The sequence below is a fragment of the Fundulus heteroclitus genome, chromosome 22, assembly GCF_011125445.2.
Source record: "Fundulus heteroclitus isolate FHET01 chromosome 22, MU-UCD_Fhet_4.1, whole genome shotgun sequence".
NCBI lineage: Eukaryota > Metazoa > Chordata > Actinopteri > Cyprinodontiformes > Fundulidae > Fundulus > Fundulus heteroclitus.
In genome coordinates, this window is record NC_046382.1 from 23,673,591 (window position 1) to 23,689,722 (window position 16,132).

Here is a 16,132-nt window from a genome sequence, read left to right on the forward strand (position 1 = left end):
CGTGCTAGCCAGAGCGCAAAAGCACATCATGACGACAATCACAGGACACTAATAGAATTTTAAGCACCAGTGTTACGATGGAAGGTGCGCAGATTCCCAGACTTTAGTCCTGTGAAAGTGCTCACATCCTCTCACAAAGCCTCGCTCTTCGATGCATGACTTCCTGAGCTGCTCGCACCACTTTGTTATTGTTCTGCACATTCTGCGTCTACGCCTCTCATTGACCTGCGTGGTGTGGTGTGCCGGTGTTTTCTGCAGCCTGCTGACAGAAGCCGACGCCGGGCACACAGAGTTCACAGATGAAGTTTTCCACAACGAAACACGGTTTCCAGGAGGAGAGTGGAAACCTGCCGCGGAGCCTTACACAGACGTGGTATGGTTCATGGTTTTCTCTCACACGCATGTAGATTTTACCATAGAACGCTGCAAACCCTGGCACCCAGTATGCAGTGATGCTTATTCTGTCGTTTTGCTGTGTAGAAAAAAAAAAATACAAATATTATTACAACTGTTTTATTTAAAAGGCAAATAATCTTCTTTTTTTCCAAAATAGGCCTCAGAAAGACACAAAATGACAATATTACCCTTTTCTTTTAGTAGTAGTAATATTCAAGAAGAATTTTTTTATCTGCTTTATAATTTGCATTTCTAAAACATTCTGACTGGAAGTGATGCTACGGTTTTGAAATGTGGGCCAGCCACAGTCCTGCCTTGAATCTAATGGAGGAAGTGTTGGGGGAGCTAAAGATAAGGCTAATGGCAAAGAGGCCTTCATATTCATTCTAAATTCATCACAAAAGATAAATTGTCAAAATATCAGCGATGAAATGCAGAATGCTGCTTAGCAATTAAAGAAGGTTTTGATTACTGCAATGTCAATAATGAGTTACCCATCTATTACTTAGAAGGGTGTAAATAAATTTGACACACCGTCTTTACAAAAAAAAGTAAAAAAAAAAAGAAGATTTTTTTTTAAATTACAAAACTGTTTCTCAGTTTGCATCACTATAATACTTTTGAAGAGATGTCAGTCTCACTTCCTATTGGAAACAAATTTGCTGGTAGGATGAAAATAACTCAAGATCTAAATCTGCCAGGAATAGAAATAATTTTGGGCTTAACTATACATGAACAAGTCTAATAATGCAAATCAGTCTGCAGTTAAAATGAAATGCTTTCAGTTGTTGATGTTCTGTTTCTGATGAGAGGAAACAGGGCCTTCAGTTGAAACAATATAAAGGACTTGTTTAAGAGGGTGATTTAAACAGAGCAAACTAATTTTAACCAGAAATACACCAGACAGACACACACCTATAATTCTTGTTGAAGTGAGACTTCCTATTTGTACACAAGCTTAGCTATTTCAGTGTTATTTTCTTTCTGCTGAGGTCACTGAGCCATTTGGAAGCCATAGGAAATATACAACAGCACAGTGCCAATAATTACTACTTTTTTGGGTCCACGATACCAAAGTATGTTTTTTCCTCAAACTTTTTATTTCAAAAGCCGTTTTTATTAATTATGACACTGCCTTTCACTTTAGGTGTATTTTCAAAGAATGAAAAGGTGATTTATTAAATGTATTAAAGGATTCATGTGAGGTGTTTTGAATATATTTATGCACATTGCCTTTTCAGTGATATGACCAGCTGTCTTTGTGTTGTGATTGGTAGCTGTCATAAGGAATTAATAAAATCTTATGAAACTACATTTTGTACTTTTGTACTGCTAATAGTGAAAAATAGCAGTAGTGAAATTACTGAAAATGAATCCACACAGCAGAGGCAAGGAGGGTAAAATTGGACAAAAATATATATATATTTTTTTACATATTGTTTAGCCTCTGCAGTAGTACACATTTGGATTTGAATTACAAGCACATATGATTTCAGCTGATAAAAAAAGTATTTAAAACACTGTTGTTTTAAAACTACACGGCATTGATAGAAAGCGTTGACATTTTGGTTGTTTAAACAGGACCATAAATTTGATTCCAAAAGTTCCAAAAACTACAGGTATGACATTACAGTAAATCATAGTGTTTGTGTTCGCTTTGCAGAATGGAGAAAAGGCTCAGAGCCCCGGAGAGTTTGAATGTCCTCCCGGTTGGAGCTGGGAGGATGACTGGAGCTTCGACAGCGACCGCGCTGTTGATGAGAAAGGTAGTGTGATTGTAAGACTTTTCTGAAACTGATCTCTCCTTCATGTTTTTCCATGCTTGAAATACAGTATTGAACTACATCTTGTTTTCCTAGGTTGGGAATATGGAGTGACAATACCTCCTGATGACAAGCCCAAATCATGGGTTGCAGCAGAGAAGATGTACCACAACCACCGCAGGAGGAGGCTGAGGCGAAAAAGAAGGAAGATCTCAGATAAAGTTGCTGCAGCCGAGGTGAGAAAAGGCGTAGAAAAGAAAAAGTGTGCACATAAAATATGCTAGAGCCTTACATTGTTATAGCAGCTGATTGTGGAAACGACTAGTACTGTTTTTAAAGTGTTGAATCAATGAGTGAGATTTTCCTTATAGAAAAGAGAGCCTGGGGAAGGCTGGGAATACTCTTCTCTGATTGGCTGGAAGTTTCATAGAAAAGAGCGCTCCTCTGACACATTTCGACGCCGGCACTGGAGGAGAAAGATGGTTCCTTCGGACCGCATTGGAGCCTCCGCCATCTTTAAACTCGAGGGAGGACTAGTGAGTCTTGCTGAAATGTTCTAAGTGGGTTGGCTAAATTTGTGGGGATTGAACTGGCTTTCATGGCACATGTCTGATGTGATGCTGTCTGAGTCATATCCCCTGATTATTCTCCAGTCCCTGAAAGAAGTCTGATGTTGCACTGGACTCTGCTACAAACGGTTCTTGATTGCTCCTTTCAGTTCCTTTGGCATGTGTTGTGTTGACAGGGGGTTGATGTTGAGGAAAAGGCCAGTAAAACGGATGCAGCCAAACCATTTGGTGCCAACACGCCCACCGTTTCCTGCCACTTTAGCCGTGAGTAGCTGGGCTGGATGGAATTCACTGATGTTGATTAAAGGTTCTTTGAACACCACTTGTTGGCTGATCATAATGAAAGATAACACATTTCAACATGTACTGGAACGCTTGCAATGATGCATAGAGTGCCTTTAAAAATTCCCCTTTCATTGCAAAAGCACAGTTTGACACTATTCATTTTAAACTCAAAATTTTATTTGAGTGAATTTGTTCTGTGGGGGGGTAAAATAATCATGTTTTCATTATTTAAAATAAAAACTACAGTGCTACTCTTATTGAGACCCCTCTGTTCTATTTGTTGTGCAATAAGACAGCACTTAGTGTTTTATATTACATTTCACAAGGTTGGAAAATACAGTTTGTTATTCCATCCCTTTATATCTTGGGTTCTTGTGTTTTCCTATTTTGCCCTTCCCACAGTGTATCCATAGAAATTGGGTCTGGTAAAAGACCAAGTGAAAAACAATTTTTAGCTTTCTAGATAAGGGCTCTGGATATTTATTAAAATGCCCAGGCATTTAAAAGAGTGCATAATGGCTTACACACTAACAAGGTTTTCAGGGACTTTTAAAAGAAACATATCATCACAGATCCTTCGCAATTCTCAGTATTGCATATTGTGTGACTTTCCACAAATTCATGCTAGTGTGTTGCTAGCGTTTAGCAAAAGCAACACCTTTACATTTCCAGTGCTACGATGCAAAATCCTTTTTTGTGGCATTCTTCCCAAACAACCATTTCACACATAGACAGGACCTAATTGTTATTTTGTCTAGACAACAGTTAAGCCATATTTAAATTTTAAATTATCCTCAGACTACCTAAACATTTGGTGCTAACAGAGGTCTCACTCAAAAGATAATAAAACAATGTGAAAAGAGTATCAATTTTGAAAAGAATATGTATCTGACTGTTTTATCAACACTTTATTTACAATGGCTTGTCAGAAATTAGTCATAGCCTTTTCTACGTTCAGTGGAAAAACCTTTATTGACGTTTCAGCATTAAACTACAGACGAGCTTTAAGTTTGTTTTCAGTCGTATTTGGATGATTTATCTTTAGTGATGAACTCCAAGTCTTTAAGGTTGGAAAGCCTTCTTGCCATCAACCTAATCTTTAACTTCCTATCCAAGTTCTCTATTAGAGAAGTCAGGACTGTGGCTTGGTCGCTCCAAAACATTTACATTACTTCTAGTCAGAAAAAACGTGGGTAAAATTAAACTTTTTACCTCCATTACAATCATTCACACTGTGCAGGAATGCAATTAAAGTCACACTTCCAGTGTTTTCACTTTTACATATTTATTCTGTGATTTGTAGATATGGGCAAGTTTAGGAAAGAAACTATTTTCCTGTAGACATTTCCTGACTTATGAAGACCAACACACATTTGCCATTTTGAACATCTGGTTTTCCTGTCCCTCTGACTTTGCAATCACCAGATGAAATAGGCCTCTGTGCCATGTCATATTTTTTAGCTCAGGCAATTAGGAAGTCTAGGAATATTAATCAAAAGTTCCTAAATACTCTAAACAATCTAAAAAACTAATGCATGAATTCAAACATGGGCTTAGTTTCATTGATAAATTCGGGGCCAATGGGCATGGCAAAGTTAAAGCTTGCCAAAAACGCAATTGTTTATTAATGTTTTTCTTGGAAAATATAATTTAATTTAAAACTGGATTTTTCATTATTTGGAGTTTATGCTACAACAGTCATGAGTTTATTTATTTTAAAGCTGTTTGCATATCTTTACCACAATTGGCAATTAGAATGAAAGGTGCAGTGTTACAATGTCGATAAACATTAGAAGGCATAAAAGGCTTTGTGGGTGTCCCATCAACTCGTTCTGCTTCAGTAGTGGTGAAATTCAGCATTTTGAACAATGTATTCTCCCTCCAGGTTCTTACCATTACCACCTCAGGGTGTACGTTTACCAAGGGAGAAATCTCTGTGCAATGGACAAGGACAGTTTCTCAGGTAAAAACAACATATTATTGTAAGCAGACTATAAATACTCTAGAAAGTGATTAGTCAGAGTAAATGAGACACTTGCATTGTTCCCCTCCAGATCCCTACGCTCATGTGTCATTTCTGCATGTGAGCAAGACTACAGAAGTCATAAGAACCACGCTGAACCCCACATGGGACCAGACTCTTATCTTTGATGACATTGAACTCTTTGGAGACCCACAGACAATAGCCCGCAACCCGCCAGATGTGGTCTTCGAGCTGTACGACAGCGATCAAGTGGTGCTTTATAGTTTGAATTAGAACATTTGATAAATCCTGAATGGTAGGTTTACTAAGATTTACTAAGCCTTATGTGCCGATGTGGTTTATTTACCAGGGGAAGGATGAACCAATGGGTCACTGCATGTGCCCTCCTGTGGTAAAACTCCCAAGTAAAAGCCCCAGTGTGCCTGCCAGTTTGAAACTGCAGTGGTTTCCAGTCACCAAAAAAGGCTGCAGTGCTGGAGAGGTGCTTGTCGCTGCTGAGCTTATACTAAAGGAGAAGGTATGGGAAACACTAAAATGTAGCTGATACACCGAGTTAACGTTTTGTACAAATGGCTGAACATGGCGGCTGTTTGACAGGGCGATGATAGAGATCTGCCTCTAGTGCCTCCGCGGCGGGGGGAGACGCTCTACATGGTTCCTCAGGGAATCAGGCCAGTGGTTCAGCTTACTGCGATCGAGGTATTATATTTTGATTCCTCAGCCAACGCTTGTAAATTTGCTTATGAGGCTTTCTTCTGTTTCTCTGCCTTAACAACCTTCCTTTCCTTTCACTCATCCTAGGTTCTGACTTGGGGCTTGAGGAACATGAAGACCTTCCAACTGGCCACAGTGTCCTCCCCCAGTCTCATAGTGGAATGCGGAGGGGAGATGGTTCAAACGGCTGTCATCAGAAACTTCAAAAAGCACCCAAACTTTCCCGCATCTGTGCTGCTGCTCAAAGTGGTATCAACTCTTTATCTACTCTATCTACTAAGCACGCTTGTGAGGAAAAAAAAATAACAACTGCCTTTTAACGGGAAGATTTACTACAGCATTAAATGAGCAGTTTGAAACATGGCCAGACTCAAGTGGCTTGATTAAAAAACAATAAATTACAGGCGAAATACAGCAGATCTCTCTGCAAATGGTCACAGAAAATCAGTGAAAAAATGACAATGTTGAAATAAAAACTTTTAAAGTTATTCAGGAAGCTTGAAAAAATATATTTTTAGACTTTTTTTAACTTTGAAAGATTACAAGAAGATTTTTCTCCACTCCACAGCATCACCCATGACGGAAATAGTGTTTGACATATTCCTGTATCTCCTGAAATCTGTAATCATCTCTTGTTTTGTTCACATTCAAAATGGGACGATCGTTTTCGCACCATGCCACAAATCTTAGCTTTAGATAAGGAGTGAAAAACAGGAGTAAAATCAGTTATTTCGTTTTGATCAGGGATCTTAATTTTAGGTCACATTTGAAAAATATCTACTAGCCCAAATATGTGCCCCCGCCACTATCAGCAGTGGAACGGTGCACCATGAGTTACTCTGAACATGATGTACAAGTGTATCGAAATGTGTGCGAGATTTTAGCATCTTTATGAAATACAGAACTGTCAGAAGAAATAAACGGATATGCAATGGTTATAAAACTTAAAGTACGTGGTTACGAAATTGAAACAGGAAAGGACAAAATAGCTGCTTGAGGGAACAAACTGGAGAGGAGAACCAACAAGCTCCGATCATATGAATTGTGATGCTGATGCACCAAACATGGATTAAGCTTTGAAGATTGTAACTGGATTATTTTACATGATGTGTAATCTCTTGCTGTGTTCCTAGCTCCTGCCTAAAGAAGAGGTGTACGCCCCTCCCATTGTACTGAAAGTCATTGACCACAGACCATTTGGCAGAAAACCGGTGGTGGGTCAGTGCACCATTGACTGTCTGGAGGAGTTTCGTTGCAATCCATACAACCCTAACAGTGACGCCTGCATGTCAGCCCGAGGTATTCTCATACATCTACGACATCCCACAGATTGACACACCCTCAGCTCCTTACGGTTCAGACTCATTGTGCTTTTTTTCTACTAACTTTTTAGTGACCATGATAACTACTGCCCAAGGAGATACTATCATAGACATTGAGGAGGGATTCATTTTAAAAACGCAGGTAAAAAAAAAAAAAAAAAAGGTTGCCACATCCAGTTGCTGCACCCGCTTTGAATCAAGTTTATTGGCAAAATATGCTAAATAGCAAATGCTTGCTATAAAACCAAACAAAAACGAGTAAAATAGTTCAGCATGGCTAATATTACAAAGGGTTTCCCCAAACTCTAGACATGCTGAACTATTTTACTTGTTTTTGTTTGATTTAAACTGCTCTTCTGTACTTTGCTTATCGCAAACATCTAAAAAATTTTGACCTCTCCACCAATTAACCACATGTTTTGTTAAATAATATGTGCAACTGTATGGACTTTGAGAGGAATTTGGCATAATTTTCTTTTTGTACTCAAGCAGCAAAGGTGAACTTTCGTCCATTTAGAAATAAAACATGTATCTAGACACTTTAAGTAAATCCTTTTTTCTGAACAGGAGGAGGAGGCAGTAGACTGGTGGAGTAAGTTCTATGCCTCAATTGGAGACCATGAAAAATGCGGACCTTATCTAAAGCTGGGATATGACAAGCTACAGGTGAAATACTCGACAAATTCCCAATAAATATTAAAAACTGTTTTGTCTCTTTGCAAAGTTCACGTAAGTTGACACATTACACAGCTTCAAAGCGACTGTTTCTGTTGCCGTTTTGGTGCTCACAGGTTTACAACACTGAATTAGAGGAGGTCCAAGAGTTTCAGGGGCTGACTGATTTCTGCAGCACTTTCAAGCTTTATCGGGGAAAGACGGAAGATGAGGAGGAAGATCCCTCCGTGGTGGGGGAGTTTAAGGTAGCAAACTGTGACTAATGAGGAGCCCATTCCAACTATTACTTTATGGTTGTAATGTTAATTTTTAGAGTTTCAGCTTGCCCTCTGGTGGATGGTTACATAATTAAAATTGTGAATTTAATGAAAGTTTTAACAGTTTTAACAACTAATTTGAGATGATTGAATTGTCTTTGATAACTCAGTGGCTCAATTGTAAAATGAAAAGTTACATTCTGAGATGATTAATAAAGTATTTACCCAAACGTGTGTAGTTCTTTAGTTAAACTTTACATTCAAAAGAAGATTTATGTAAAATTGCCAATACCATTTTTTTTAATCTGATATTTTCACTTGCAGTAAAAAGAGTGTAGAGAAGTGTGGATATTTTATATATTTCTCCAATTCTAAGCCTTTGTTTGGTTTTCTTCGGTGGCGTTCAGGGTTCCTTCAGGATTTACTCTCTGTCTGATGACCCAGGGGAGCCTGCTCCGCCTCTCCAGTTCAGAGAGCGTCCTGAGCTCGGACCGCAGGAGTGCCTGGTCAGAATATATGTGGTGCGCGGCATTGACCTGCAACCAAAGGATACAAATGGCCTGGTGAGCTTCACAAAAAATTGTGAAAAAAATGTGAAATGGCAATTTCTTTTTAAATTGAATTCCACAAATTAACTTTGAAGATACAATCGTTATTGTTTTGGGTTTATCATTCGGTGTTTCTGTGCGATTCTTTTAGTGTGACCCGTACATCAAGATCACACTTGGGAGGAAAACACTTGATGACAGAGATAACTACAGACCAAACACCCTGAATCCAGAGTTTGGAAGGTGAGATTTCTAATTATTCAAGTTATTTTAGGACTTTTATAAATGAAAGCTGTATGAATGCATCATCTCTGCACTTCCATTGATGTTCTCATAGGATGTTTGAGCTGTCCTGCTTCCTGCCACTGGAAAAGGATCTGAAAATCGCCGTGTTTGACTTTGACTTACTGAGCAGAGATGAGAAAGTCGGTGAGACGATCATTGACTTGGAGAACAGGTTCCTATCTTGTTTCAGGGCCTGCTGTGGGCTGCCACAGACATACTGCGTGTAAGTGCAAGCAGACTTTTACCTGTATTTTTTCCTTAAATCGACGACTGGAGCCCATTCCGGCTTAGATATTGTGGTTTGATCAATATAAGTTCATTTTGGCTTTATTTGATTGTAGGTCTGGAGTGAATCAGTGGAGAGATCAATTGAGACCTTCCCAGATCCTCCAAAATGTGGCCAAAGAAAAAGGTTTTTCTCCTCCACGCATAGACGAAAATGGAAGCTCGCTGTCCTTCGCTGGAATGCTATACCATCTGCAAGACTTTGGTACCGTTAATGTTTCATTTTCTTTATTTCTCAGCAGCTGTTTTTGTTTTTTGGGCTTATTGCTTTGTCAACTCCTTATATTCTGCGCCTGTTTTACTGTTGTGTTTAAAATGGCAGGATTAAACAATACATCACAAACCAGATCATTCACTGTTTTTGGTAGGGCAGTAGAAAACTAACAGACCAGAAGTCATGACAGACATGTGGCTGATCAGTTACCTGAAAGGATCAAACTCACAATGACCACAGTATGAAGTTCAATCAACGAAGTCAATTCTACTAAAAAGCTGGTGTCAAACAGCAGCCCCTTGTTTAAGGACAAAGAAAGGAAACACAAATGCTATAGCACAGGTTATCAAATTATATAGTATAGTTGAGTATAGTTGTAGGTTTCAGACATTTTTACCAAAAATAATGTTGATTACAAAGTGGATTAGAGATGAAAACATGGACAGGTCTACAGTTACCTGTGAGTTCTGTACGAATTAGAAAATGCTTGTTTGAAGTTCAGCAATTGACAATAAGCCCCTGCAAAGCCCCGTTGTTAAAAAAAGGAAATGGGCCGAGGGGTTCCTGATCACTAAAGAACATATTGACTGTCCTAAAGTGAATTGGTGCAACTCTTTATGAACCAATAAAAAAAAAAACAATGTTGGTTTTGGATCTATAGGCTGCAAACAGTTTGTCAGATAATCCAAATCACTGAATTCACTGCACACTGTGAAGCAGGCTGGTTCGCATAATGTGATGTCAGGCCTATTTATTACACTTCACTGGTCAAGGAGTGTGAGTCCATTAAGATACTCGAAGGGGTCGTGTCAAGGAGGAAATTCCATAGAAATGGATATTTCAACAAGCGAGCAGTTCTTTGTTCCAGACCAACCACATTTCCGCTGCCAGTTCAATCAGTGGACCTTATTGCAGCACAGATTTTGTGGTGTGGCATCAGAAATGCTGTTTCTGTGGCAAAACTATTAAATGCAGAGAAACCGTGGAGTGAAGTCCAATCAGCTTTGGCATGTAAGGCAGTGGGAACATGGGTAATTTGCAGAACAGCTAAACCTTGAAACATTGTTCAGTTTTTAAAGTAAATAGAACTTTTTAAATGCTAATGATACAGTTTCTCTCCTTTTCTGTTAAAAGATTAATAGATACTGTATTTCCCATTCATGTATGTATATGTTAAAATAAAGCTTTTTAATTGAACTTATTTCACACTGTTATATGCAGAAGTTGCATCGTGCAAACAGTAATGCACTGATAGTCCTCAATAAAATACTCAGAGCTGGGAGTGATTTTCAGATGTTTGTAACTGCAGGTGTTTCCACATTTAAAACAGTTTTAAGAAAGTTTATGTTTAACTTTACAGAACATTTGGACAGTAGGCTACTACAAACTCTCAGATTTTACTACGAACAGATCCTTTTGTTAGTTGCTCCTGCTACTCATCCAGAGAAAGCTCCGGTTGACGTGCCTGTTAAGAAATTGTTTACTTTTAGTTTTGCTTTGTTTGCAGTTTTATATCTTTAGGTTTTTTTTCCATATTTTACCTATATTACCCTTTTATATTTTGTCTGTAAATAATGTGTTGAATTAATTAATGATTTTGAACACAACTGAGTATGATTCTTTCTTTAGAGGCAAACACTGTGATCCACCAACACTTGGGACCAGCCAGAGAGCGACTGGCCCTGCATGTCCTCAGAAACCAGGGAATGGTACCGGAACATGTGGAGACCAGAACCCTGCACAGTTCTCACCAACCAAATCTGCCCCAAGTAAATAAAAATAAAGAAATAAAAACAAAAATCTGACTGTACTTAGTTGAATTGTGTTGGATTTGACCTCATAAAATGCAGTAGATGAAACAATAATCGTACTCCTTGAATCTTTTCACATCATATTGATTTGCAGCCTTGAACCTCAATCGATTTTATTGGGGCTTCATGTGTGAGACCAACACAAAGTAGCACACAATTATGAAGTGGAAGAAAATCATACTCTGATCAGCTCTAAAAAACAGAAGCCTGAATGTGTGTCGTTCATTTACATTCAGCCCTTTTATTCTGATACGCTTAAATAAAATCTAGTGCAACCAATTGCCACTTTTCAAATTATTTTACTTTAATTTTATTACTTAAACATTATTGGTTGATTTTTAATTTTACAGTATGGTAATAAAATGATCCAATCAATAAAACACAAAGTGCTTAACGTGGCAATTGTTTACACTGGATTGTATTTAGGAGTATTGCAGTAAAGAGGGTTGACTAAATAGGCTCAGCACACCATGAAGTTTCAATTTGTGAAAAGATAAATTAGAAAATCACATACTTTTTTCCCCCCTTTTCGATCATGTTCTACTTCATGTTGGTCTTTTACATAACTTAAAAATGAAAACAGTGATTTGGGCAGCATTAGAAGGGGTGGCTTGGACAAGCATTAGATAAAAAGAATATAAACCTATATATCATCTATATCTTGAACAAATTTTCTTATCAATTTTATTTCAAATGCTTTGCGCTGGATGGCACTGCATTTTATGCCACTGGATACATTTTCATGATTTCCTGTACTTTGATTGGAGGCGGCAGAAAGAGGGGGGCCGCCCAGGGCACCGTTCATGCAACAGCCACCACTGCCTATAAAATACACAGAAGTTTGTGATCGTAGCATGTCAACGTGTGGAAAAGCTCAAGGCACTATGAAAAAAGTGTGATCCTTCCTTTTGGTTATAGAAGTCCTCTTTTTCCCAAATACAGGGACGGATTCAAATGTGGGTCGATATCTTCCCCAAGAGTCAGGGCCTGCCTGGACCCCCATGTGTCATTACTCCTCGCAAAGCCAAAAAGTAAGAAAAGTTACAAAACCTTGTATATAGGCTAATATTTCAACAGACTACACATAATACTGAGAAACTCTGTAACTATGTATTTAAAACAGATACTTCCTCCGAGCCATTGTTTGGAACACGACCGACGTCACGCTGGATGAGACAAGTATCACTGGAGAAAACATGAGTGATATCTATGTTAAGGGGTGAATTACTTTCGCTGTCTCTGACCTCAGTCGATTTTCTCCACTTCTGACTAGGCCATATTCTTGTTCAAGCAATCAGGCATGCATAATTGAATTTTGTTTTTTAGATGGATGCCTGGAATGGAAGAGGACAAGCAGAAGACTGACGTCCATTACCGATCACTGGATGGAGATGGAAATTTCAACTGGAGGTTCATCTTTGGCTTTGAGTATCTGCCTGCGGAGCAGCTGTGTGTTGCCTCGAGGAAGGTAAGTGAATCCCTACATCAGGACGAGGTCGTTAAATGTTTCCATCTGTGTTTTGAACATAGTTATTAACAAAAAGATTTGACCTTTTTTTAGGAACATTTTTGGAACCTGGACAAAACCGAGCAAAGATTCCCTCCTAAACTAATCCTCCAGATATGGGACAATGACAAATTCTCACTTGATGACTACTTAGGTGAAATATTTTGGTTATTTACTAATGATATACCAGGATTAATAATCAACATAAAGTTAAAACCCAACATTCATGCACTCTGTATAACAAACACACATTTTTCTCTTCACTGTCTGACATTAAATCAGGCAAAATAATTTATATTTGCTAAGCAGCCAGAGTATTTCTTTAAATAAATTTCTACAAAGTCAAAGGTTCATACAAGCAGTGTCACATCCATCAGCTGAGGAACCCAGCTTCTCAGTCTGCCAGCTGCACCAGGCTGACAAATCGTCACAGTACAGGAAGCCCTTTAACTCGGCTGATGTACAGGGTGATCAGCAAACCTCTTTGTCTTTCCAGAGGGGGAGAAAGAAAGAACGGGGATGAGGGAGGACCACCAGACTCTGTTCTTTGTTTGCTTCCCCCCTCCATCGCAGCCTACAAGGCTCTCCCCAAAACCCTTAGTTCACACACGACAAGAGAAAAAGAGGCAAGGCCAAACTGACCCATATTCTACTCTCCACAGGCAGTCTCATAAGCACACACCTGTGTTGCTGCTCAATTAAACACAGACTGATGCAACCAGGCTGCCTGGAAAGGGCACAGTCAAAATAAAAAACAAAACAAAATGATGCTAAAGAGCATAATGAAAATCAGCCCGGAAGCCACAGATAGTTAAAATATCTAAATATTTTTTTTTTTATCCAAAATGGCCAAGAATAGGAAATATTTAATCTGATTTAAACCCACACAGTGAGGGGAAAATACATGTTTCTTTTTACAGTGTATGTGAGTATGTGGTTGTCTGTGCATGAAACATTAATTTATGGTCATGTTTCTGCCACAGGTTCAGTTGAACTTGACCTGCTCAAATTGATACCCCCCGCCAAGACGCCAGAAAAGTGCAACTTGAAGATGTTGTCAGGAAAGATGGGACCTGTGACATCCTCTCTTTTCTCCCAGAAGTCTGTGCGGGGCTGGTGGCCATGTGCAATTGAGAAAGATGGGAAACAAGTGCTTGGTGTATGTTTGTACATTTCCAAAGGAAGATTCCAGATTGATTGATGTTTTTTTTTTTTTTACTTAGACAGTTTTAAATACAAAGTTTCTAACTTTTGTAGGGTAAAGTGGAGATGACTCTAGAAATCGTGGAAGAAAAAGAAATGGAGGAAAGACCTGCTGGAAAAGGGAGAGACGAGCCAAACATGAATCCAAAATTGGAACCACCCAAGTAAGAACAGGCCTCTCCTAGAACAAAGATCTGGATTGTTTTTGAGGATTTTACTTTAAGCAAACATTCCTGACTATGTTTATTCAACAGCCGCCCCGATACATCGTTTTTCTGGTTTACAAATCCTTGTAAGACCATGAAGTTTATTGTATGGCGCAGATTCAAGTGGATTTTCCTTGGATTGATTCTCCTTCTGCTGGTTCTCCTGTTCCTCGGGGTCTTGTTCTATTCCCTTCCTGTAAGACTTTTACAGTTATCTTTCACTTTTTGTCAACCACATTTGATCACATTTAGTCAAACATGTTCCAGGGGTCATTTGCTTTAATGGTAAAACTGATTTATTAGGGAAGAGCTTTTAACTCAGTAACATTGAATTTTCTTCTCTTGACAGAATTACATCTCGATGAAGATCGTGAAGCCCTTTTCTTGAAAAAATAAGGAAAAGGAATACATTTCTGCTGCAAAGCCTACAGTCCTGCTCAGTTATTCATACTAGCTTACATAAAAATGCATTTTCATATTACAGGTATCCATTTCCCTTCTCAAAGTGATGCAAAATGTTATATATAAGTTGAATTGATAATAACGTGGAATTCTTTTTCGATTTGTTTTATATACCGGTATGCATTTTTATATGATTTTAAAATTCTTAATGTTGGATGAGTTTTCTATCATTAAACTTCAATAAATTACACACATTAACAAAGACATTGAGTCTTCCTTCCTCCCATTTTAATCTTTTGTGACAAAATCTTTCTAAGCTAGCATTCTTTTTGACATTTTGAAGTCACATTTTAAAAGTTTTTACCCAATATAGAATAGATTTTTTTTATCATAAAATGTATCCATAACATGTCAGAATACACAAAGGAAAACAATAAATAAATAAAAAAGCTAAAAGATAGAGATTTTTAACATGATTTTATTACTGCTATCGTGATCATTCAGATATATTTCAAATAAGCCCCAAATGGCAGCCGCTGGTTTAAGATGCAACTTTTTTTCCCTCCCTTCTGACCATTGGCATGGTGGAATGGTGCTTTAAACTCTCTCATAGCAATGAGGTGGCAGGTTCAATTCTCATGTGTGGGTATTTTGTAGTGTCACTGAAACTCAGGGTTCCTGGTTTGGCTGTACAGCTTTAGATAAAATTGAAGTAAAATACTCAGGTTAAAATAATAATGACGTAATAATGTCATAGAAGGTAAAACTCCTGTAGAGAACAATGAAACAAATAAACAAGTGACTAAAAATGGACAAGTTCAATCATCCATCCATCACCTATATCCACTTATCCATGCAGGGTCGCAGGGGGGCTTGTACCTATCTCCTGGGTGAGAGGTAGGGTACACCCTGGACAGGTCACCAGTCGATCACAGGGCAGCGCAGTGGCACACAACCATGTACATACAACCACAGTCACCAAAGGACAGTTGGGAGAGACCAATTGACTGTCAACAGCTGCTGTTGTCTTTTAACAATGTGGGTCCCCAATTGTCTTTTACTCAGTTTTCAGATCGGCAGATTTAAAAATAACCTTCAGCACATATGTAAGTTATTTTTTGAGAGATTAGAATCCTATTCCTAGGAGTTAGTCTTCTGTCCCAAATAAGATGTGGTAAGGAGAGGAGACAAGTAGTGCAAGCATCTGCTCGTTCTTTGTCCAAGATCGCCCCCCGGTGGCGCATTTGTTACTGTGCCCGGTCTGTCCTGTCTTTTTATTATCGCTGTCATTATGATTCTCCTTGTTTTCGCCCCTTTGTTTCGCCAACTGTATTTCAAAGCGACTTAAAAACGATATATCATTCCTTTAATGGAAATGAAACAGCAGATAGGGCCAGCAAAAAAAAGGCAACAACAGGACTGATCAACCTGACAGTAACCACAAGCAAATCAGAAGCAAAAAGCATAATTAAATGATGAAACGAAAGATTGAAGGGAAAGTGGCCGAAAGAATGGGATGAAGATAACAAAGGAAGACGGCAGTATAGGATTTAAAATAATATGGGAGGGATTTAGGACAAATAAAGAAACATTTAATTTAATAGACATGCGGCAGGGAGATTCAGAAAGTAAAATCCTTAACATTTTAATTAGTTTTTTGGGGAAAATAAAGCTGATTGTCAAAATATGATAACACCAGCTTTGAA

At 38.4% G+C, this 16,132-nt stretch overlaps 1 protein-coding gene across 1 annotated transcript in view; it reads left to right on the forward strand.

Annotated features, from left to right (window-relative positions):
• myofl (myoferlin like) overlaps positions 1-14,690 on the forward strand; it is a 29,906-nt gene extending 15,216 nt beyond the window's left edge. Inside the window, exons 27-53 of the mRNA XM_012880487.3 lie at positions 259-373; positions 2,060-2,162; positions 2,256-2,395; positions 2,531-2,695; positions 2,905-2,992; positions 4,899-4,976; positions 5,068-5,249; positions 5,347-5,514; positions 5,595-5,696; positions 5,799-5,960; positions 6,845-7,010; positions 7,105-7,175; positions 7,601-7,699; positions 7,825-7,953; positions 8,373-8,528; positions 8,665-8,756; positions 8,851-9,021; positions 9,140-9,288; positions 10,927-11,066; positions 12,051-12,139; positions 12,232-12,327; positions 12,435-12,576; positions 12,670-12,769; positions 13,599-13,774; positions 13,873-13,982; positions 14,073-14,220; positions 14,374-14,690. Of these exons, the coding sequence (XP_012735941.2) occupies positions 259-373; positions 2,060-2,162; positions 2,256-2,395; positions 2,531-2,695; positions 2,905-2,992; positions 4,899-4,976; positions 5,068-5,249; positions 5,347-5,514; positions 5,595-5,696; positions 5,799-5,960; positions 6,845-7,010; positions 7,105-7,175; positions 7,601-7,699; positions 7,825-7,953; positions 8,373-8,528; positions 8,665-8,756; positions 8,851-9,021; positions 9,140-9,288; positions 10,927-11,066; positions 12,051-12,139; positions 12,232-12,327; positions 12,435-12,576; positions 12,670-12,769; positions 13,599-13,774; positions 13,873-13,982; positions 14,073-14,220; positions 14,374-14,412 (3,376 nt within the window). The 3' untranslated portion in view covers positions 14,413-14,690. The remainder of the gene's footprint in view (positions 1-258; positions 374-2,059; positions 2,163-2,255; positions 2,396-2,530; positions 2,696-2,904; positions 2,993-4,898; positions 4,977-5,067; positions 5,250-5,346; positions 5,515-5,594; positions 5,697-5,798; positions 5,961-6,844; positions 7,011-7,104; positions 7,176-7,600; positions 7,700-7,824; positions 7,954-8,372; positions 8,529-8,664; positions 8,757-8,850; positions 9,022-9,139; positions 9,289-10,926; positions 11,067-12,050; positions 12,140-12,231; positions 12,328-12,434; positions 12,577-12,669; positions 12,770-13,598; positions 13,775-13,872; positions 13,983-14,072; positions 14,221-14,373) is intronic.
• Positions 14,691-16,132: the final 1,442 nt, after the last annotated feature.